Raw genomic sequence first — 24,429 nt, forward strand, 5'->3', positions numbered from 1 at the left:
GGTCCCTGCAGAGCCCCACTTATTATATCCTTCCTGCATAAACAACAAGAAGTCCTGTAACACCTCATTCTATAATAACAGTTATCCAACCACTTGTTCACCAACCTTATAATAGCCCCAGCTAGGTTGTATTTCCCTTATTTATTTATAAGAGAGTCATGCGAGAGCTGTATCAAATGCTTTACTAGCGTTTAGGTATAGCACATTGTTGCTTCCCTCTTATACAAAACGGTTGTTATTTCATCAAAGAAAGCTGTCAGGTTGGTTTGACATGATTTGTTCTTTATAAATCTATGCTGATGATTACATACACCTTATTGTCTTTAGCCGTGTGCAGATGGATTCCTTAATTATTTGCTCTGTTATCTTTCCTAGCACACAAGTTAAGATGACTGGTCCACAGTATGGATGTGCCACAGGTGAGAGGTACTCCAGCACAGCTAGAGTAGTCTGGCCCCAGCGGGAACAGCCCCAGTTCCCAGCGCCCCAGGCTTGCTGCAGGCAGAAACACTCCAGCTGCACTGAAGCAGCTCCTGTCCATGGTAGCCTCTGGTGCTGCTCCAGCCCGTCCTGGTTAACTGTAACTGGTAAGCCTTGTGTGTTTAAGCTCAGAAGTTAAAGTATGAGAAGGCTATAGGAAAAGTTTCATTCATTTAGGCTCAGAAGTTAAAATAGGAAAAGGCTTATGATGAGGCTAACCAGTTAACCATTAACATTCCTAGGCTGTAGTTTCCTGGGTTGTCCTTATTTTCCTTTTTAGAGTTGGGCACTATATTTGTCCTCCTCCAGTGTTCTGGAATCTCTCCCATCTTTTAGGACTTTTAAAAAATATATCTAATCTCCCAGATACCTCCTTAATCAGTTGCTTGAGTAGTCTAAGGATGCATTTCTTCAGGCCTGATAAGTTGAAAACACCTAACTTTTCTCAGGAATTTTTAACTTGTTCTTTTCCTGTTTTAACTTCCAAACCTACCTCTTTTCAACAGCATTCACTGTTGTAGGCATCCAGTCACCACCAACCTTCTTTGTGGAAACTGAAACAAGAAGTGATAAACACCTCTGTCATTTCCTGTTAGGCTGTGTCTACACTACAGTGGTCTTCCAGATGATCTCTTTCAGAAGATGATCTTCCAGAAGATCACTTATATGCATAAAAAGTGGCCTGAAAACTATCCACTCTTTTGAAAGAGTGTTTTCACACAGCCACAGATGCTCTTTCGAAAGAGCAGGCCAGGAAATGCTGCAGATGGGATTGCATGGCCAGAAAGCCCTTCTGTTCCATAAACAGTGTGGAGGCTAGAACAAGCCCTGCCCGAATACCAGTCTGACGCCTTTCTTGAATCTAGTTACCATGTATTAACCACGACACCAATTAAAAAGGTGAACAAACAGTAAAAAATCTAACTACAAACAAAATAAAGAACTAATTAATAAGATTATGTTGTCATGCTGCGTACAACTATATACAGGTGAATATTTTCCCTCTCTTCCTCCCCACTCTTTACCGCAGCCCTGAAGTCTGATGGAAGATCAGGTAAGTCTGGTAGCTGCAGAGGAGAGGAAGAGGGATGGCAGTCAGGGACAGCATGGCATTTGGGACTGGATGGAAACAGCATCTGCCTCTTTCTTCTTTCCTTTGTTCTTTTCTTTTCTGTACGGGGAAATGCCTAGGAGAAAATGGCAAGCGTGTGTGTGTATGACTGACTATTCCCTCACCACTGTTTAACAAAATCAAATAAGGATTACACTGGCCTACAAGACCTGACACAGTATAACTGCTTGCCCTAGCCATCAGGTTGTGGCTGGCCTACGAAGCCTCACAGTATAGTAGTGTTGTCCTAGTTGCCCGGGGCCTCCCCTAGATCTTCTGCAGAAAGGTGCACAAAGTTAGATGTTATCGCTAGTGCTGACAGGAGACACTCGAGAGCGAGAGCCCTGAGGTGATTGCTCCACCCCTTGTTATAGGCTCTTGTCTGCGGGCAGCTTCTGACCAGGAGACCCAACCTTTTCCCACTTTTAGTTTCCTGCCCTTTTCTGAGGGAAGAAGATGACTTAGCCCAGGTAGCCATCTTTCAAAATGGAACCTAGTATGGACTCCATGTTGAAAGTGGGAATCAAGATGGAGTCCCCTTTCCACCTGAATCTACATGGGAGATTTAACAAAAGCCATTTAATAACATGTTAAGTTTGTCCCAACACCAGGACTTACATCCCCCAGCAGGAGCTCACCATCAGGGACGTTGCCACCTCACCCCATCCTGAAGGTCTTCAACAGCTGGCTCACATGGGCATGCTACCCTGTTGAGTGCACCTTCGGACGCTTGAAGGCAAGATTTAGGTGCCTCCTCATGTGCCTCAGTGTTGGGGTGGAGCATATCCCCTAGGTAGTGGGGGTTCTGCTGTGATCTCCACAACCTCACTTAGGCCAGGGAGGAGATCTTCCCCCAAGGGTTGATGGCTGAGGCTGGCCCCGATTTGGGCAGCCCCTACAATGAGCTCCACATTTGGAAAGCCCTCCGTGAGGCTTTCACCCATGGGCCCCAGTGAGCCCCAGCCGGGTACCCCCCACAAACCCTTCCAACCCAACCATCTCTCATCATTTGCACCAATAAGGGGGGGACATAGGGGTGTTGCAAGCAACTAACTTTACTGAACATTGAAAGTGTAGAAAAATAAAAACTGCGTATTTATCTATTTACATAGATGAAGAAGGTAACTATATACAGTGGGGATCTTAGAAGGGAAGGCATCACAACCTGGGGGGCGCAGGGACAGGGGGCACTATTTCAGGGAGGAGAGCTGTGAGCCCCAGCAGCCACGGGAGCCCCTCCCATCCCGGATGCAGGGTTCCCCTTGTGGTGTGGGAAGGCCCTGGGAGCATAGGGAGGTGATGGGGCTGCGTCGGTGGGGCCCGCCCTGGCCATGAGCCAGGCTGCAAGGCCCCAGAGGGTGGCGGGTGAGAGGTCTGCCAGCAGGTGGGTGGTGAGGTCCTTGGGCTTCTGGGTGGGCAGGGGCAGGGGCAGCTGGGGAGTATGAGGGTGGGCTGGCATCTCCATGAGGGCCCCACACACAGTTCAGAGTATGCCCACCACCTCCGCCCATGTGTCCTGCTGCCAGGCCATTTTGGCCTCATTGAGCATTAGCTGCCACTCCACCAGGGTGTTCTGGTGGTGGAAGGTGGCTCTGTATGTGGCAGCCTCATCCTCCTAGCCTCGGCATTGGGTCCTCTGGCTGCAGGCCTGCTGGGACCCCAGTGGTGGGGCTGGTCCAGCACTCTCGGCCCTCACTCTCAGGCTCCTCAGTCCCCTGGCCTGGATGGGGCTAGCCAGCCCTGGAGGTGTGCTGGGGCTCCCCCAGCTCTCGGATGCTGCAGCTGTAAGTGATGGATGTGGGGAAGAAGGAGGGAGGGGGAGTTAGTCCCCCATCCTCGCCCTGGTTGCTGTGTCATATGCCCCCCATTGGCAGCTGCCCTGACCTGTGACCCAAGGGACAGGCATGTCCCCACAGTGGTGGCATGTGTTTCTTGCACGGTGGTCTGTGGTGTGCATGGCCTCCAAGATGCCTTGGGGATGTTGCTGGCCATGGCTGGGGAATGGGCTTGGGGCAAAGTGGGGGTTGTCCAGGTAAAGGGGAATCCCCACCTGAGTGGTGGGTGAGCTGGGCACAGGCTGGCCTCCCCAGTATGTCTGCAGCTCATGGCGCTGTCCATGGGAGTGGGTGCTGGGCATCACCTATGAGTGTGCCTGCATTCCAGGGACACACTCCTGGGTGGGACATCTGGGATTGGGCCAATGGGACATGCCCCCTCCCGCCACACTGGGATATGTAACGTGCCATGCATTTACTGGAGGGTCTCTCAAAGAGGTGGGGAGATGCCCGGCTCAAGGTAGCGTGGCTGGAAGAGGCTGAGGGCATCTCAAGCTCTGGGTCCAGTGCGCTGGTCTGGCTGCCAGGTCCGGGATGGTCCTGGACTGGGACTGGCTCCCTGTCCGGTGTAGCAGGAGGTTCCAGGGCTGCAGTGTCCAAGGTGCTGCGTGGTGGGGAACTGTCCTTGCCAGCAAGAAGCCTGTACAGCTCCCTGTTATATGGGAAGGTGGCTGGGTCCTGCCACGACTGCCTGGCATTGTCCCAGGCACACATGTATCCGTGGCAGAGTTCTTTAACTTTACAATGGACCTGACCAGCGGTTCAGGCAGGGTGGCCTTGGGTGGCCAAGCCAGTGGCCAGTCAAGCGAACACGGAGACATTCCGGCGGTGGCCCATTAAGTCCTGGAGGACCTCCTTATGCCAGAGCCCCAGGAGATCCTGGAGCTCTGGCTCAGTCCAGGAAGGAACCCTCTGCTTCATGCCCTGGGCGGGCTCCTGGGAGCCCTCAGCTGCTCCCTGAGGGTGCCCTGCATCTCCCAAGGTGATTGGCTGCTGGCCGTGGTGGCTGCAGAGCATGTGGTGCAGCAGTCCACGTGCTTGCTGATTCCACGCTCTGAGCTTCCTGTAATGGGGTTTCTGGGTCCTAGCAGCGCTAAGAGCAAGTGGGAGGCAGATACCCTAGAGCTCCACTGGTGCTGGCAGAGGCGTCTCAGCACTCCAGCAGGCTGGCACCATGGAGAACTGCTCTTTTGAAAGAAGGGGACACGGAGTGTCTACACACACTTTTTTCCAAAAAATTCTTTTGGAAGAATGTGCTCTTCCTGGTCCAGTAGCGGAACAGGGCCTCCGGATGAAGTGCCACATTCTTTCAAAAGAAATTTGAAACAGTGCATTTTGTGTGTGGATGCTCCACTTTTTCTTTTGGAGGAGTGCCTGCTTTTCCAAAAGGACTTGCTAGTGTAGATGTGGCCTTACTGTTTTCTCATCTTCCTTTAGCTAAGGGCCGGGTGTTCTGTGAACAATTCACAAGTGTGCCACAAGCACCTGATGATCTTTTTGATATCATACACTGATGGTATATATTTTCTTTTATCAAAACCAGATACAATGTTACTTCTTCATTGCCATGATAGGTGATTAAATTCCTTTTTTTGCTACATATGTTGCTGTTTGTCTGTATGTTTGTTATTTTTGGTCTGACCACAATTTCTTTGGAGAAAAGTTTCATAGGTGTGCCACATTAAGGTATTATGTGGTGTTCCATGGTCTCAAAAAGTTTACGAAACACTGCTTTAGAGGACAATAGACCTCGAGGAAGAAAAATTCACTAGTCTAGTGCTCAGCAACATTTATCACCTTGTGGCACACTTCAGCACTCACTATAATTTCAATTTCAATCCCAATCCCCTCCCTAAGAACCAGGCACACCAATCCCCCCACTCTAAATCAATACCTTCCCTCCTGCAAAACCAGGCACCCCCAGTTCCCCACTATAATCCAGTCCCCCACCTCTCTCCCAGTGCCAGGAACCCCCACCCTCCCCACTCTAACTTGGTGCCTACAACTCCTCAGAGCTACCACTGCCACTGCCACAGAGCTGCTGCTGCAATGCATTTCTCCCAGTAAGCAGTGGGGCACATGCACAGAGTGGCAAATGGCAATCCTGGCACACAACTCTCAGGCATGTTAAGTGCCAATTCACAGCACACCAGTGTGCCATGCTGCACTGGTTGGAGAGCACTGCACTAGTCCCAGTGAAGTGGGGGTGGGGCTGAAATAGAACCCAGGATTCTTGGCTACAAGTCCCCCTCCTGCAGGGGATAGAACCCAGCATCCCTCCCCTCTAACCACTACACACCACTCCTCTCCTGGTGCTGGCTTTGATCCCAGGGGTCCTGGATCCCACCCCCACTCTAACCACTAGACTAGACTCCAACCCTCCTCCCAGGGCTGGGATAGAGCCCAGGAGCCTTGGCTTCCAGCCCCTCCATCCATTCTAATCACTAGATTGTTCCTCAGCAACCTTTATCACCTTGTGGCACACTTCAGCACTTGTTACATGGCACACCCAACATATATAATCCAATCTCCTCCCATCCCCCAGAGCCAGGCACCCCTAGGCCTTCCTCGTGGCCCTAATACCTTTCCTTTCCTGCAGAGAAAGCAACCCCCCAGCCCCACATCTCTAATCCAATCCCCCTCCCGCCTCCAGAGCCACGAATCCCCAGCTGCCTGCTGTCACCCAGTCCCCCACTGCTCCACCACAGCCAGGCACCCCCTAGGCCCCTTTCCCCCTGCTCTAACTAAATGCCGGCAATTCACCAGAGCCGCCACTGCCCTAGAACCTCCAATGCTGCTGCCACACACTTCTCCCACCAAGTGATAGAGCACACGCACAGAGTGGTTGGACAGCACTCCCAGCACATGGCTCAGAGGCACCTAAGTGCCACTTTGTAGCACCACTAGTTGCGGATCACTGCACTAGTGTACATTTAGGGTCATGTATTTTCACTAGAGCACTATGATTCACATAGATAGGGCTGCATAATCTGGTAAGATTTAAGGCAACTGTACTATTTAGCAGTGATCTAGTGCTTCTCTAAAATAATGAAGAATCTAAGCACACCTTTAGGATTGAATAATTTGGTGAGATTTTTTAACACACAGTACCAATATATAATTGCTAAACCAACAATTTATTAATATAAATGTCAATATTAGGCCCTTATAAAGGGCCCTGATGAATTCTGCTTATAAAAATCTTTGACCAAATTTTAATCTTTTATACCCACATAACTCCATTGACATTACTTGGATTGCACAGATGTAAATGAGAGCACAGTCTCATGTCCTGGTTTCACATACTGAAAATCAGAACTATGACTCAAAAACTAATATAATCATAATACACTTTATTTCTTAGCAGACATATGATGTCTCATAGCTGTATCTACTTTGTACATTAAACCAGTTCATCTTTTTACAATTCTAATTCCAAAAATTAAATTTATTCTGCATATTGAAAATGGGCACTCCCCGTGCAGCAGTGACCCCTTTAATTATGTCCCAACATGTTCCTCTTAATGCATCCTTCTCTCACCCACTATGATGTCATCTTGCAGCCATCCCCCATGCTCTAATGCTGACATCTGATGCCTCCTGCAGTGTCTGGAATCAAGGACACTCAAGAACATAATGGAGGAATACAACCAGATCATCACTTCCAGACCTGTAGAAGATCTCTGTCTAAAGCTTGTCTCTCACCAACAGACGCCGCCCAATATAAGACTTGTCCTCTTTTTCATATCTTTAACAGTCATTTTAGTATTTTGGTCTGTACCATTGAAAACTTTTTTTCCAATGGCTTTTTAAAAGCATTCTAAAACATACTGTACAAATCCCTGTGAATTTTTCCTCTAAGGGGACAAAGATAAAACTAAAGATTCAATAATTAGTCTGTTGATGGGATCATTCTTTAGAAAAGTTTCCTGGTTTATGTTCTAAATACATCACTATAAAATGTGTTTATTCAACACTTGACAGTGACACAGATCACTTGTCAGCCATGCATTGTTACACTTTAATCCGACTGCTCAAACCTCCCCTAGTTGTGAACAAATCAGGGTTTGCACAGATATATGGATTTGTGCCTACAAACCTTAAAGGGTTTGTACATGGCAGAGTCTATATATGCAGTTCCCGTATGTGTCATAGTGCATACATGCTTCTAAGAATTTGAGCCTTGATGTGTAAGTATTTACTGTATGTAGAGCTGGTAGTACTTCCTGTTATAAAGGTTGCTCAACACTTCCCATTATACCACCCTGTTTTTTGTTACTTTAAACTTGTAAAACTTTGAATTGTTTGGATTAAAATTTTGCATGTCAGCTGTCTGCCTGGAGTCTGAAATTTTCAGCAAACCGGTTCAACTGTTTTTGAAAGCAAGACTAGGGAAAAATACCTTGTTTTGCCCACTTTCAAGAATTCTACTGACCTTTTCTTTGGAAAGCTCCAATACCTCTGTATATTGATGTAGGGACTTGAAATTTAGCAGAGAGCTGTCTTTTGCGTCAGGGACATTCTTTTTGTTGGCCCTTTGCTGCTCTTCCCACATTTGCCCCGGTTATAGGGTTTTGGAAGATCACAATTAGCACATGCTTAGTAGAGGCATCTTAGATTTTAGTAGTTATATTTCCTGAAGACTCTGTTTGCACTGAACGTATTGCTGCAATTGTGGACTTCTGTGGGCTGCGCAGCATGTATATCTGGCTGCAAAACTGAAATTAGGGAGACCGTCTCTCCTGTGCTCTCAATGTTCTCTCTCTACAACCTTAATTTTGGTAGTTCAAAACTTATGACAACTTGACTTTGCTACCTTAATAAAGTTCTTTTAGTGTAGATTTTTGTGTTAATACTGTGGTTATATTAAAGCTAATTACCTATTGTTGATCAAATTGTTGCTGGACATAATAGTAATAACTGACTTTAAAATGGCACTTGCCATCCAGAAGAATTGAGCTTAGGATTTACGAATTGTGTCCACAATTTGTGCAGGATTCTTGTTCTGGTGCTTCTTAGAGTGAGACAGCTAAAGTTATAAACTTTAACGTCCTTGAGGACTTCAGTTGTGGGTTGGAGCATAAGCCAAGCCTCCTCTTAAAGTGACAGTGTCACACAAGACTAAAACCACTCTCGAACCTTTCCACTCTGTATTCTCATCAGTAAAGGAGCACCCTGCAGGAAGTATGCTTTGTATAGGGTGAACATATCTCCCAAGGCCACATGCAGGATGCGGGGAGCGAGGGCTGGCACTCCCGCTCCTCCAAGCTTTGGAGAAGCAGCAGGGACAGGGCAACCACAATGCTCCCCCCTGCCCTCCGTGAGCCTTGGGGAAAGCGGCGGATATGAGGCAGCTGTGGTGCTCCCCCCACCCAAGCCTTGGGGAAGCAGCAGGGACAGGGCAATCATGGTGTTCCCCCCACCCCTCGAGCCTCTGGGAAGGGGAAAGTAGGCTAAACTGCTGGCTCCCTCTGTTGCAGGGAGAGCACGTACTGTGTCTCAGACCAGCAGCTTCGCCTGCGCAGCAAATATGGGACAATTAGTCCCTTTTATAAAATAAGTCAGGACACCATTTTGGCATCCCAAATGGCAGGAGGGATGGTCACCCTACCTCTCTCTCTCTCTCTCTCTCTCTGTGTGCGCGCGTGCACATGCGCACGCATGTGTGGTTTTTTTAAATCTTGTCCATTCTTTACAACATCATGAATCCTATTCTATGGGGCCTTCCTTACATTGTGGTCAGAGCTGGATCTTTTTTATTATTTATTTTGTATCTGTCTCTACTTTTACTACTGTTGTAAGAGTACTCTCTGAAGAGCTCTGGAACTTAGACCCTGTGGCCTGGTTTTTACTTTTACATACTCAGATCAGAGTTGACCCATTCATATCCCCAACACATTGTTGTCATAATGTATACCTCAAAGATTATCTAGTACAGTTTCATATATACATCTGTTACATGCTGGTACTGAAAATCATTGTGTGATGTACCAGAGTACAGATGTATGCTGGAAACATGTTCTTAAAATTTGTTTGAGATGCAAAGCATAACATCCACTCTACCCTAGACAAAGGATGTGTGTTAACTCGTCTGTCCAAGTTGGTTACAAGCAGAGTTAAGTGGTAAAGCCATCAAGCTAACAAGCATAGGGGAGGACAGTTTAGCGGTCATGCTGGGGAACAGAAACTGCATCCCAGACAGTGCTTTCTGGCTGTCCAGGCAGAGACTGTAGAGGTTGAGTGATATAAGGAGAGCAAAATGGCCAGTTTACCAATCCGTCACTTAGGAAAGAAAGGGCATAGCAAGTTTGAAAGCTGGAGTTTCTCATCTGGAAGACTAGAGATGCTAGCTCTCTTTATACCCTTCAACTAATTTGCTAAAACCTGATCGGAAGCAGTTTATCTTTTGTTATTTTCCTTTCTCCTAAGGCTTTCCTTTACTTTATTTCCTATCCCATGCTTTGTTCACCAGCAGACAGTGGGAAGATTTGTGCTTGTTTATTTTAAAACAATTTTATTATTTTTGAACCATCCATCCCATGCTACCTTCCAGTCTTATAATTTATTATTCTTAAGACAAATTAGGGCCTTTTCTTTCTTACTAATTTATATCAGGGATGTTAATGGTTAACCAGTTAAGGTTAACTGGCAGCAACTAAAGCAGACCCCGCCCCCACCCAGTAAAATGGGGAGGGAATAGCACCTTGGTCGTCCTACTACCAGCATTCCTAATCTCAGGCTATGTATTCACTCAGAATACTGTAAGTGGCTGTAATACTCCAGTGTAAATATTTACTACAGCAACAGGAAAGGTTCTCCTACTCTTGTTGGTAATCCACCTCCCTGAGTAGTTAACTGGGAGGAAGAATTCTATTGTTGCGTGTCTACACTGGGACAGTGTTTATATTGGCTTTACTGTGTCTCTGTGTCATGGATTTTTCACATCACTGAGAGGTAGCTATTTGAATGTTCATGTAGGCCAGCCATCAGATGAGTTCATAGTGCTACCTCATCTTCCGAAACCTAGATATTAGGCAGAACACTCAGTCTAAAGATCATTCAGCGTCACAACCACAAACCAAGTTCAGTGCCACCAGGAACATGACCTTACTTTTAAGGAGCCCGAGTTCAAAGGTACTGAGAAGCTCAAAAGGAGCTTTAATGAGTTTTATCTGAATCACACTAATATCTTGGCTTTTAGAAGTGTCAAGCAGGAGTGGAGCTGATAAGGGACTTCAGAGATATAGATCTATTTTGATTAATTTATGGTAGGCTAAAAATACAGCCAGGTTAGCCTGGCTGGAATTACACGTTAAGGTAAATTCAAACAGAGGAAGAAAGATTTTTTTTTTATCAGGGAAGAAAAGGATCCCTTTGGTTTTTCTTGCACAATAACCACACTTTTTCTAGTGGCTTTAAGGTTTTCCCGTGGCTGGTTTCCAAGATACCACCAAAACAGAAGCCAGCTTATTGAAGACAGGGATGTCATGCTCAGGACGCCGCAAACTGTGAACCACTGTTTTACCCTTCTGCCACAGCAGGAGTGAAAGCATTGCTTCTACTAAGCTGTATGTCTGCTTCTAAAAATATCACCACCTTCCTTGCCAGCACGCTAAGACTCAGCCAGTCTAAACCTTGTCTTGTAGGAAACAAATCAGTGAATGCCTATGTAAGGATAATTATGAAATAAAAAAAAATTAAATATAGTTTAAGTTTGGTTAAGGAAAAAATATATATACTAAATATATAAAACTCTGTTTAATTAGTTAACTGATTAAATATTTAGTTTAACCAGTTAACCAATTAAATGGGGAGTAAGGTGGCCATCCAGGTTCTACCTAGAGAAGAGTAAAATAATGTAGAATGTTTTATTTACCACTAATTTCCTGAGTAGTGTTTGCATCTCACTTTGCTCTGATATGGCTGGCCCAAAGCTGTTTTGAGTTGACATTTTTCTTATCTTTTTTGAGGCACTAATTTTTCTAATGACCTTATTTCTATGATTGGATTAATTACTTTGGAGGAATGAATTGGAAGATTTTAAAGTCACCAGTAAAGTCCTAAGTATACCTGCTATGTGAAGAACAATATGCTCTCTTACAGCTGTAACACAACGGCCTACTGTAGGTTCACTACTCGGTGTGGGCAACCATTCTAAGGCCTAATATACTCACTATTCCACTATGTATCACTATAGCTGCGTCTACACGTGCATGCTACTTCGAAGTAGCAGCACCAACTTGCGTCTACACGTGTCGGGCGCTATTTTGAAGTTAACTTCGACGTTAGGCGGCGAGACGTCGAAGTCGCTAACCTCATGAGGAGATAGGAATAGCGCCCTACTTCGACGTTCAACGTCGAAGTAGGGACCGTGTAGACGATCCGCGTCCCGCAACGTTGAAATTGCTGGGTCCTCCATGGCGGCCATCAGCTGGGGGGTTGAGAGATGCTCTCTCTCCAGCCCCTGCGGGGCTCTATGGTCACCGTGGGCAGCAGCCCTTAGCCCAGGGCTTCTGGCTGCTTCTGCGGCAGCTGGGGATCTATGCTGCAGGCACAGGGTCTGCAACCAGTTGTCAGCTCTGTGTATCTTGTGTTGTTTAGTGCAACTGTGTCTGGGAGGGGCCCTTTAAGGGAGCGGCTGGCTGTTGAGTCCGCCCTGTGACCCTGTCTGCAGCTGTGCCTGGCATCCCTATTTCGATGTGTGCTACTTTGACGTGTAGACGTTCCCTCGCTGCGCCTATTTCGATGTTGGGCTGAGCAACGTCGAAGTTGAACATCGACGTTGCCGGCCCTGGAGGACGTGTAGACGTTATTCATCGAAATAGACTATTTCGATGTTGGCTGCACGTGTAGACGTAGCCTATATGTGTATCACTATACCATGCCATGTACCCAGAAGGGTACATGTAATATCACCTTTGTCCAGCTTCTCCTTGGCTGTCCCTCCATTAATTCAAGTTGATGCAACAACATTCTATTTTGTTGTGAGCATATTCTTTCAATTTCTGCCAGAAGAGTATTGTCATAGGACCAGCCCAGTGCATTTTTGGTCAGCCCAGCCGTTGTTTATGGTCTCTGGGAATCCAGTCCGTAATGCAGAGCATCTTACCTGCAGACTACATGACTCACCTATTTCCACTTTACATTGTACATTGCCTGCACTGCATTGACCACCTCTGTGTACCTTCTGATCTCATTTGGTATGTGATCATGGAGAATACTGATCAGTTACACAGTTACTGGTTTTAGACATTTGTGGGAACTTTCCCAACTCACCTTTCTCCTTCTGCTGCATTCCCCTTCAAATGTGTTGTCTCAGTTCAGCTGCTGACCTAAGTAAATATATTTGTCAACCTCCTTGATTACTTTCTCCTTTAGAGAGATGATTTCTCAGTGGAAAATGAATAACTCACTGATCAGTAATACTGTTGTGTGATGTACGTATGGGGCATGTAGGCTATGTCTACACGTGCCCCAAACTTCGAAATGGCCATGCAAATGGCCATTTCGAAGTTTACTAATGAAGCGCTGAAATGCATATTCAGCGCTTCATTAGCATGCGGGCGGCAGCGGCGCTTTGAAATTCATGCGCCTTGCCGCCGCGCGGCGCGTCCAAACGGGGCTCCTTTTCGAAAGGGCCCCGCCTACTTCGAAGTCCCCTTATTCCCATGAGCTCATGGGAATAAGGGGACTTCGAAGAAGGTGGCGTCCTTTCGAAAAGGAGCCCCGTCTGGACGCGCCGCGCGGCGGCAAGGCGCGTGAATTTCGAAGCGCCGCTGCCGCCCGCATGCTAATGAAGCGCTGAATATGCATTTCAGCGCTTCATTAGTAAATTTCGAAATGGCCATTTGCATGGCCATTTCGAAGTTTGGGGCACGTGTAGACACGGCCGTAGAGAGTTATGTTTCTCTTCTTACAATTTGCTTAACAAGCGATTCATAAGATACTTATCAGTTTCTCTTAACAGTTAAACTCCATTAGGGTCCTGTCTGCTGGCTCTGTGCCTGGGATACTGATGCTGTCTGCCATCCTGAGACTCCAGGATGCTTTCAGGTTGCCCCACAGTTATGCTCCAACCCAGATGTCAGTTCTGTGTCTTGGGCTCTGCTGCCAGCAGGCATCCTAGTATGCATGGTGTCCCAGTGGCTGGCCCATGTCCCTGAGGCATGGGGCTGGCAACTAGAACCCCACTCACGCCAAGATGCCTACTGGTAGTAGCTCCCCAGTCATGGGCCTGGCAGCTGGGACTCCATACACAGTGGGATGCCTGCCGTCATCACAATCTGAGACATGGGGCCAGCAGCCAATGCCCCACATGTGCCAGGATGCCTGCTGGTGACAGAGCCTGAGGCACGGAGACAGCAGCCAGGACCCCTGACACGAGGGTAGCCCTCTAGCACTCTACCCTTCCTACCTATAGATCCCTGGGTAAACATTTAACCATGTAACCAGTAGAATTTTGGTCAGTTACACAGTTACTGGTGTTAGACATTTGTTACATCCCTACTAGCAAGTGGGGAAATAGCTTCTGATGGGAGTCAGAACGTCAAAAGATATGTGAATCAGTTGATTGTGTGCAATATCCTGGGGTTATAAAAGTGTATCAGATAGGTCTTTCATGAAAGGTAATAATGCAATGACAAGTACTACTGCGAGATGTATGTACTAAAACTATATGAGGAATTAAAACTCACTGATATTATGCTTTGAAATCTGCGACCAAAGAAAAGGAGAAAGATTTTCTTTTAGACAGGAGGGAAGGCAGCTACCTACTTGTCTCCAATTAAATGAAGCCTGGTATAACCAAACATAACAGAAGTCATATGAATCATTAAGGGGAGTGGAAGTTCCCAGGAACAGAAAAACAGCATGAGATCATCTGGGACAAAACAGCGCATTTCAGAAGATACAAGAAAAAAGACAAGTCCATCTTAAAAATGGTTTCTTAAGCAAAGGGGAAAGAAACCTCTGGGAACTGAAGGTAGGTGAAAAACAGGCTTAGACAAGATCTTTCACCTTAGAACAAAAGGAAAACTAGCATCTTTAATTTCTGTGGAAGATCCTGACTGAAGCCATATGTGCACTCACCAGGATCAATGCTGCTGTGATGGTTGCAGTGGAAGGTCAGCTTAGTGGGTGTAGTTAAGATCCTCTAAATCAACTTTAGAGTGCTCTCCAGTTAACTCCAGTGCTCCACCAGAATGAGAGGCATCTATGGTAAGTTGATGGAAGAGTGTCACCTGTCAATGCAATGTGGAGTAGACACTGCAGTGAGTCAACCTAAGATAAGTTATGTTGAGTTATCCTGATAGTATAGACAATGCCTGAAAGAAAGTCAGCAATGGCTGAAAAAAAGAAAGAATTATAAGAAATGCATCTTAAATCAAGGCTTTAGCTTATTAAGTCTTAGCCATAGACAGTGAGTTTTATTTTTATTTACTTGTAACCATTGTGTCTATCCCTTGTTCATCAACTCACTTAAAACCTCGTTCTTTTTGTTAATAACTTTTTATTTTTAATCTACAACAGTCCAGTGCTGTGCTTGAACTGAAGCGATTGTTAACAGCTAAAGTAATAAACAGTCCTTTTGTCTCTTTAATGAGCAATTCCTCTGAATGTTGAACATTTCAGGATAATTTGGGGAAATTCAGGGTGGGGTTGTTTTGAAGTCACATTGCTGGTCGTAACCAACTTTGGTAGAGAACAGAGCATAAATATGATGTAACAAGAAGGCTGCCAGAGACACAATTGCTGAACCAGGACTGCTTAACACAGGGCATGCTTGTATGCTGGCTGGGAGCACCTAGACAGCTACAGCTTTAGAGTGTTTTAATGTATTCAGTCACAGGACAACCAGTGACACATTTCATTTGTCTGAACTGCATGCAAGAATGTGACAATATTGCATGAACAGCACCTTCAGACTTAGACTGATCTCTGGCATCATGCTGGGACATTGCTACAAACAGAAGAAGGCCACCTAAAGAATCATCTCATCACTTAGCATCTAAGTTTTCCTTGAAGGTTTCCCATACAAACATTGAACAGATCTAAGCCTGTTTTGTTTACAAATCTGAGGCTCCTGTAGGTGATATGAATACACAGGGGTAGTTTATTGAACAGTTATTAATCTTATAATAAATTGTATAATTTAGTGGTTGTGAAGTTAAAGTAATTAATGAACAAAAACATGACAGCAATCATTTTAATTATAGAACTACAGGCATGAAATGAACCTTCCTATTGTTAGGAATAAGTTTAAAATAAGTGGTTAGAATATTGTGTGTCTATCTGTGCTCTATGGAATTAAAATGTCTGTTACTCACTGCATGGGCTCCTATAATCTTTACTCACAAAATTCAAGCACACAAATCAAGACACATAAAGATATAAGAAATGCCATATTGGGTCAGATCAAATTTCCACTTAGCCCAGTATTGCGTCTTCTGACAGTCAGGTGCTTCAGAGGCAATGAACAGAGCAGGTATTCATCAGGTGATCCAGTGCATCTTCCATTACTTCTTCAGGCAAACAAACAAAGCAAACGAAAAGACAAGAGGTTTGTGCTGGTTTCCTGACACATTCATTGCACTGATAAGAAGGGGCAAAGGACAAGAAATGGAGACAATGTCAATATACTGGACTAGTGTATATGCAAATAGAATTCAAATATAATGGTTGCTGTTTTACTTTCACATGAATGATGCCAAAAATGATTATCCTAGAGTTCTGATTACAAGCCTATTTCATTTCACTGTGAAGCAAATTAAAAAAAAAAAAAAAGTTGGGCATTCCTTTTTGTTCCCCAATTATGACCCACCCAGCATAAGAGAGATAGAAGTTGGATATAACCACCAGACATTTCTTCATATTTGTTAAACAGGACTCCCTTTTGACATGCTGACGTTACTTTCGGTTAACAGGGAAACTATGATGGTTGCTGGCATGTTGTTGTTGGCAGTTTTGTTTTTTGGGTTCTGAATCTTTAAAGTACTGACATGTCTCATGATTAACGTCACCACCCACAGACTCCTCAGTCTAGACTTCCTGGCAGTAGGGATCGCTGGGATTAATGATGAAGGTGAAAATGACCCTGCTTAAAAATGCAATTGAAGAGTTGTGTGTCAAGGATATTTTGTAGTGTGTGTTTATTCTGCTGCCTGGCTGTTGTTTTTAATAGTTTACTAGTTAAAATCAGTACTGCAAAATGCAGTTTAGAGAGCATCTGGAACAAAACATCTTTGTTAGATCCCTGAACCTCTTCTGAGAAAGAGCTGCCCACCTGTCTTCATGAGAGTGTAATTTATTTGGATACTGTTGCCTAATCTAAACTAATTTAATAAAGGATAAAATTGTTCCGACTTTTAGTCAGTCCTTGTTTAGACTGGGAATTAGATTTTGCACAAACCCACATCTCTACCTGGATTGTAGCAGGTGTACCTTATTCAGCAAACCTACTGTGAATACATTATAGCAGCTTAGCAGGGCTTCCTCCTTTAAAATGTACACTGTGAGATTCAACTGGCAAGCCAGCTATTTCTTATCAATTATTTTTGCCCTTCAAAACTGGGCTTTGCATCTTTCTTGGCGCTGCTATTTCTGCTACAGATGCTATAGGAAGAGCGGTGCACAAAGCAGTGCATTGTAATGCTGCCATGGGGGAAACCCTACCACCTCCCTTTTGGGATCAGATCCTTGAGGAAAGACCAAGAATAGAAGCAGGTGCAAACGGATGGATGGAAAAACCTTGAAACCCAGGAAAGAGGAGGCGAGATAGCTGGAGAAGAGGGGGCGGATGATAAAGGGGGGAGGACAAGGGAGACGGTGGAGTACGCGGAGAGCGCAGCGCGGGAGGGAGGGGAGGACTGACGGGGCGGAGAGCAGAGTAGTGAGGAGGAGAAGGATGACAGAGGCACGGAGATACGTGTTTTGCTGCATGACTCCAGTGCGTCAGCAGCCACTAGGGAGCCGGAGCGCGTCACAGTCTCTCCCCAAATCTTAACGGATACCGCAGTACTACCGCTAGATCGCGGGCGCAGGCAGCCTTTTGGCAGCAAACCCCGGCAGCATCGTACACCAGGCTCCGGCGCGGACGCAGCGGCGGAGCCTAGAGCTCCGAGGGACTCGGCTGTCACCAGGCAGGAGGCTGCCATCGTCCCAGCAGCAGCCGGGCTGCCGCTCAGCACCATCTACTAGACTCGGACCCCAGAGACCCGACGCGACCCTGCGCCGCATCATGCCCTAGGCTGCCCGGCAGCGCCACCCAGCACGATGCATTAGGCTCCGGCGCAGCGCTAGCGGCGGACTTCCCGCAGATCCCAGTGTCCCCCCACCCCCCGCCTCCCATGGATAAGGCGACGTCGCTTCACACCTCAGTGCCCACCCCTCCTCCTCGACTCTACCTGCCTCGGAACTTCAGCTGCAGCGCCTGCCTCTATGGCAGCCTGGCCGAGCACTGCAAGGGCGACTGCAGCCCGGAGCCCCACGGGGAGGCGTCTCCCCCGCCCGTGGTCCGAGAAGCGGCCGCCGCCGGGGACAAGCCCCAGCCCTCCCGCGGCCGGGAGCCCTCGGTGCCTCCCGTCCCCCCCAGCCCCACGCTGCGCCGGCGAGCCAAGTCGCTGCCCACGCCCGGCGAGCGCGGCCTGCAGCCCGCCCTGCAGCAGAGCCCGTCCCGCAGGAAGACGGTGCGCTTCGCCGACTCGCTGGGCCTGGAGCTCATCTCCGTGCGCCACTTTTGCGAGGCCGACCTGCCCCAGGTGCCGCTGCCGGCCCGCGCCGCCGACCTGCTCAAGACCAGGAAGCCGCCGGCGCTGGGCGAGCTGGAGCCGGTGCTGTTCGGCCCCGCGCCGCTGCTGGAGCCGCTCTTCCCGCCGCAGCCCGGCGCCAGCCCCGGCTTCGCGGAGCGGGTGCGGCAGCACAAGGTGAAGCTGGAGTGGGTGCGGGTCGAGCCCGTCGGCCTGCGCGGGGCCGTGCGCGTCCTCAACCTGGCCTACGAGAAGGCCGTGTCCGTGCGCTACACGCTCAACCGCTGGGTCAGCTGCGCCGAGGTGGCGGCCGCCTACATGTCGCCGGGCCCCGCCGACGGCCTGACCGACCGCTTCTCCTTCCACCTGCCGGCGGCGGCCGCGGGGGGCATGTTGGAGTTCGCCGTGCGCTACCGCGTGGCGGGCACCGAGTACTGGGACAACAACGAGGGGCTCAACTACCGGCTGCGGGGCCGCTCGCGCACCTCCCCGCCCCAGGAGCCCGACGGCGGCGGCGCCTGGATCCACTTCATTTGAGCGGCCTGGAGACCCGATCTCCCGCCCTCCTGGGCCACTTGAGCCGGCAGCCTGGGCGGGCCGCCGAGCGCCTTTCACACAGCCCATGCGCCTGGCGGAGGAATTTCCTGCCGGAGCCTCCTGGCGGATCGTGTGAGAATCCACCGGGCACCCGTTCGCTATGGCGCTGGCACAGCCGCCGGGAGCTCTGTGGCCAGGGACCAGGAAGTATGGTTTGGCAGGTCCATCCAAATCTCTTTTTTATTTCACTTACAGTTGCACTCGGTGGTGCTGGAACTATTCCTAAGGAGCTTTTTTCTACCCGATCTTGGGAAATCTGAGGTAGTTTTCAGTGTTATCTACAGTTATCCACTTCTGCCTTGTCATTTATCCGGTCCATTGTAATCCTGCCACTTTTCTCACAGGTCTAGTTTGCCCTGCACTTAGTCACAGTTTCTTAGTTTTAAAATGATGGTTTATATAGAACTAGAAGATATTTTTGAATTCTGTTTACAAATAAATATAAATTATTTATATTTTCTATTTTAATAACTTTAGGGGAAAACATTTCAAATATCTGAAAGATTCAACACAACATGAAAGCAACGTGTAAGAAGTATGAAAGTCATTTACTGTAACTTGTATGTTCCACTGTATCTTCCACCTCAAGCTTGCTACATTTTTTTTATAGTAGAAATTGCTGTAAAATATGCATTGGTCAATTGCAGAATAATCTCTAGCAAAGAATCAAGGCAACATGAAAGCAAAGCCTAAGAAGTATGAAAGTCCTGTACTGTAACTTGTGTGTTCTACTATATCTTACACTTCAAGCTTGCTACATTTTTGTTGTTATAGTAGAAGTTGCTGTAAAATATGCATTGGACAATTGCAGAATAATCTGTAGCAAGTGCAGTGTTTATATGGCCTCTAGCTGCTAGTCAGCACTGGGGACCTAGAGTGCAAGCAAGCTGGCTCCAGTGATTTGGAGCCAAGGCCAGCTCCCCTTAAAATTCCTGGGATTTAGAGGACAAATATGATAATGAGCCTGCTCCAGTCCCTAGCTCACTTGAGTAGTACTTCTGAAGGAAGCCCCCAAATCAGCACAGTCATAACAGTTTTGAGCCTTACTGGGTTCCCCACTGATGTCAGTGTAGTTCTGTGTAGGCACAGGAATCCACTCAAACATGTTACTTTGCCAGCCTGGGATTTTATTTCACTGAGCAAAGTCTACAGTATGGGGCCTAAACCAAGGGTGCGTGGTGGAGCCGAGAAGATCCTTTACATGGGTTTATTTTTCATGCTACAAAAATAATCCCTCAATTTAGAATATAGTTTTTCATTTTAGAACTTGTGCTGTTATTTGTGCAGTTAAACGGTTAAAAATTAATTTGCAAATACATTTGCGAGCAGATACTAATTTGTGTGAGTGCAAATACAGTCTTGCAAATCCATGTTTGCATATGGAACATGCAGCATCATATCGAGCACATGCAAATTGGCACACGTGGAAATCTAGCTGTAAACCTCCATACTTGGTGTAACCAGTTTAGCATTAATTAGTTTTTAATGTATATATTTAGACAAATATCCGATAATGCAACTTTTTTTCAAAAACTTGTGTTCAATTGATGTTTGTTTTTAAAACTATTAATTTTTGTAAATATTTATATGTAAGTCTGATGTGGCTCAGTGGGACTGCTCCCATAAGTAAAATTACTTCCATGCATATTTGCAGGACCGAGTCCTTATGTCCCATTGAAGCAAGTGGTGATTTGCCTGAATAACAACTATGAGAATTGAGCCAATTTTCACTGCACATTAGAATTCTCCATTATTATATTTTGCATACCATCCCTATCCTTTTTAGTGATTTTCAGTGTGAATCTTATCTTTTACGTAACATAAAAGTGCAGTTTTGCCTTTTTGAAAACAGTTGTCCTAAGTACTAGAAATAACTTCACTAACCCACTGATTTCATAAAGGCCCCTACATCTGCTTCATCTTGACATTTCTTTTAAACCTAGACAAAGCAATATATATATATATTTTCACAAAATGATTATGTAAAATTAGTGGTAAGCATCCTTCAGTCTCGAGAGCATGGGTAGGCACTCTGAGAGGTAAAGAATTTATTCAGTTGGTTTTATGGCAGCTGTGACTATCTGATCCGAAAGAGTCTGCCACATTTGTCACAATCATAACCTTTGGCTTAGGATTGAAACATCATCTTTCAATGTGACGTGGCAGAGACTCTCTTTTCTCCCCTATTGTGCAGGTCTGCTTCCTCTCAAAACTCCAGACACTTTTATTGAGCTCTTGTTTCCAAATGCTGTGGTCCTGAGTGTGATCTTTCCAGTTGTCCACGTCCATGTCCATTTCTTTGAGATCTTGAGTGTGTACATCCTTAAATGTATGCAATTTTGGCCATCCTTTGGGTCTTTTTCCAGATTCCAATTCGTCTTAGAGGATACAAAATTTAAAACATACAGTAGTATTTGCTTTTCAGTCTGTATTTAGTATCTTCTTAACTGTGAATAAGACCAATATATTTTTTATTCTAAAATAAAATAAGTTTTATTAAGAAGTTTAGTTGCATACGAAATGTACTGGGACCAAATTAGGTCCCTGAGTCTGCAAACGCATTTGTATGCGTATGGGAATGTGGCTTCTGCATGAGTGTTAATGCCTGTCTTTGTCAATGAAACTGTTCATGTGAATGTGGGCTTTGGAATCAGGCCCTAAACTTTTTGGTTTGCATTAGGATGGAGTTTTATGGGAATTTGTATATGGTCTGTGGTTACACTTTTATGTTGATAATAATAGTCAAGTTTCAAAAGCAGCTTGATCTAGCATGATGCTGTTGTGGAGCTCCCTTAACTTCTGTTGATGTTAGTGGGAGTTAAGACCACCCATCTGCTCTAGGACTGTACTCCACATAGAATCATAGAACACTAGAACTGGAAGGGATCTCAAGAGGTCATCGTATCCAGTCTCCTGCCCTCATGGCAGGACCAAGTACTGTCTAGACCATCCCTGATAGATGTCTATCTAACCTGGTCTTAAATATCTCCAGTGACGGAGATTCCATAGCCTCCCTAGGTAGTTTATTCCAGTGGTTAACCACCCTGACAGTTAGGAAATTTTTCTTAATGTCCAACTTAAACTTCCTTTGCTGCAGTTTAACCGCATTGCTCCTTGTCCTATCCTCAGAGGCCAAGGAGAACAATTTTTTCTCCCTCCTCCTTGTAACCCTCTTCTAAGTACTTGAAAACTGCTGTCATGTCCCCTTTAAGTTTTGTCTTTTCTAAACTAAACAAGCCAAGTTCTTTCAGTCTTCCCTCATATTCTCTAGACATTTAATAATTCTTGTTTCTCTTCTCTGACCCTCTTTATTTTCTCCACGTTTCTTGAAATGTGGTGCCCAGAACTGGATATAATACTCCAACTGAGGCCTAATGAGCACAGAGTAAAGCAGAAGAATGACTTCCCATATCTTGCTCTCAGCACTCCTGGTAATGCATCCCAGAGTCATGTTTGCTTTTTTTTTTTTTTTTTTTTGCAACAGCATCATACTATTGACTCATATTATTTTGTGGTCCACTATAACACTTAAATCTCCTTCCTAGAGAGTCGCTTCCCATTTTGTATGTATGAAGTTGATAGTTCCTTCCTAAGTTGAGTATTTTGCATTTCTCCTTATTAAAGTTCATCCTGTTTACCTCAAACCATTTCACCAGTTTGTCCAGATCATTTTGAATTCTGACCCTATCCTCCAAAACAGTTGCAACCCCTCTCAGCTTGGTATCATCTGTAAACTTAATAAGCATAGTCTTTATGCCAACATCTAAATCATTTATGAAGATATTGAATAGAACCAGTCCCAAAACAGACCCCTGCAGAACCCCACTTTTTATGCCCTTCCAGCATGACTGTGAACCATTAGTAACTACTTTCTGAGAAGGTTTATCCAGCCAGTTATGCCCCCATTTTATAGTAGCCCCATGTAAGTTGTATTGGCCCAGTTAAGAAGACCATGTAAGACCATATCAAATGCCATACTACAGTCTAAGTATAACACATCCACCACTTTTCCCTCATCCACAAGACTTGTTGTCCTGTCAAAGAAAGCTATCAGATTGGTCTCCAGTTTGGGGCTGATTCAGACAAGGATCCAAATTTGCTTACAACATAAATCTCTTGAGTCTGAAGAATGGTGCAGGAAATGTCACGAGAAGAGGATTTTTCACATGATTTCAGTTGCATCTGCTTCTAGTCCCATGAGGAATAATAGCAAAAAGCATTTCTCATGGTGTTACTGTTTTCCAAACCCTTTAATTTTAAGAGTGACCTAGTAATATAAATATATTATTAAAGTCCTACTGTGTATTTCACAATTTGGAATATTAGGCCCTGATCCTGCAAACATTTATGCATATGCTTTACGCTGTGCAGTGTGTCCAAAGCTAAGCATGCACATACTTATAGAATTAAGGCCTTAAATCGTTCATGATTAAATCATATAAGAAGGTATATTTTGATAAGGATATCCTAAATATTTTTTTCAGTTAACCTGTTTTATAACAGCCTTACTATGAGAGAGAGAGAGAGAGAGACTACTGTCTATATAAGAGCACTTTTTGATAATTGAAGAAGCACTTGGAAAATCTCTCTTTAGATGCTATGGTGTTCTGATATATTTTTGCTTTGACTTTTTGAAACAGATACAGTTATAAAAATGTCTATTATTCAGATTAATAATTACATGGAAAGACTGCTATTTCGAAAACAATAGCTAGTATATACCCATATTAAACACAACATATACAATTATTTGCTTATGGAGATTGAAAAATTTACAGTGACAGTTTTTAAATGGCTTTTGGAAATATGAAAACTATGGCAACCCTTTTCAGCTCTATAGGACTTTATAGTGATTTGAAACACTTATCTTAAACAGATTGTATCTAAGTGCTGTTTGATTACTTAAGTGTCTAGATCTTTAATTGTTAAAATACCTATTATCATAAACTGAATCTTATGTTTTAAATTCAGAAACCCGTAAAGGATGCCTGTGTACCAAATATTAATTAGCAGGTTATAGTTTTACCTTGTTTAATAATCAAAACAAAAGAGTAGTTCTGAGTTTTAGACTTGAACTGCTGTCCTAATGTAAGTGGAATTGCTGTTGCTTTCAGCTAGAGTTTTGCTGGCGGAATTGGTGTATAAATGTGGAAAATGTGCAATGCTACTGTGATACTTTATTGCCTTTTACTTGTAAAATATAAATCTGGAACATGAACTTGAATAGTCAGGAAAGCTAGGTGTATGCTGTTCAGCAGAGGTATTGTAAACACATTGGTTGTGTCTACACTAGCACCCCCCTTTCATAAGAGGGATGCTCACGAGACACTTCTGGATATGCTAATCATTTATTTAATATAATAATAATTTAATTTATGCTAATAATCATTAGCATAATGGCAACCGCAAAAAAGTGCTGCTTTCTATCGTGCGTGGCTTGTCTACATGGGGTCCTTTTGAAAAGGACCCTGTGTAGACAAGCCACATGCAATCAAAAGCGGCACTTTTGAAATGCTGTGGTTGCAATTATGTTAATGAGGCACTGCATATTCATTGCAGTGCCTCATTAGCATATCCAGAAGTGTTTCATTGGCATTCCCCTTTCGAAAGGTGGGGTGCTACTGTAGACATAGCCATTATAGTGAATTAGCAGGATGAGTAA

General features: G+C 45.3%; 1 protein-coding gene across 1 annotated transcript; it reads left to right on the forward strand.

Annotated features, from left to right (window-relative positions):
• Positions 1-14,037: 14,037 nt before the first annotated feature.
• Positions 14,038-18,828, forward strand: LOC142020754 (protein phosphatase 1 regulatory subunit 3E-like). The gene has a single exon (XM_075008905.1). The coding sequence runs from the start codon at positions 17,772-17,774 to the stop codon at positions 18,705-18,707; it is 936 nt and encodes a 311-aa protein (XP_074865006.1). The 5' UTR covers positions 14,038-17,771; the 3' UTR covers positions 18,708-18,828.
• The last annotated feature ends 5,601 nt before the right edge of the window (positions 18,829-24,429 follow it).

Source organism: Carettochelys insculpta, chromosome 14 (genome assembly GCF_033958435.1).
Source record: "Carettochelys insculpta isolate YL-2023 chromosome 14, ASM3395843v1, whole genome shotgun sequence".
In the NCBI taxonomy this organism is placed as follows: domain Eukaryota; kingdom Metazoa; phylum Chordata; order Testudines; family Carettochelyidae; genus Carettochelys; species Carettochelys insculpta.

Excerpts from the sequence above, each read along its gene's own strand:
- LOC142020754 (XM_075008905.1), top strand. The coding sequence starts at position 17,772 with ATGGATAAGGCGACGTCGCTTCACACCTCAGTGCCCACCCCTCCTCCT.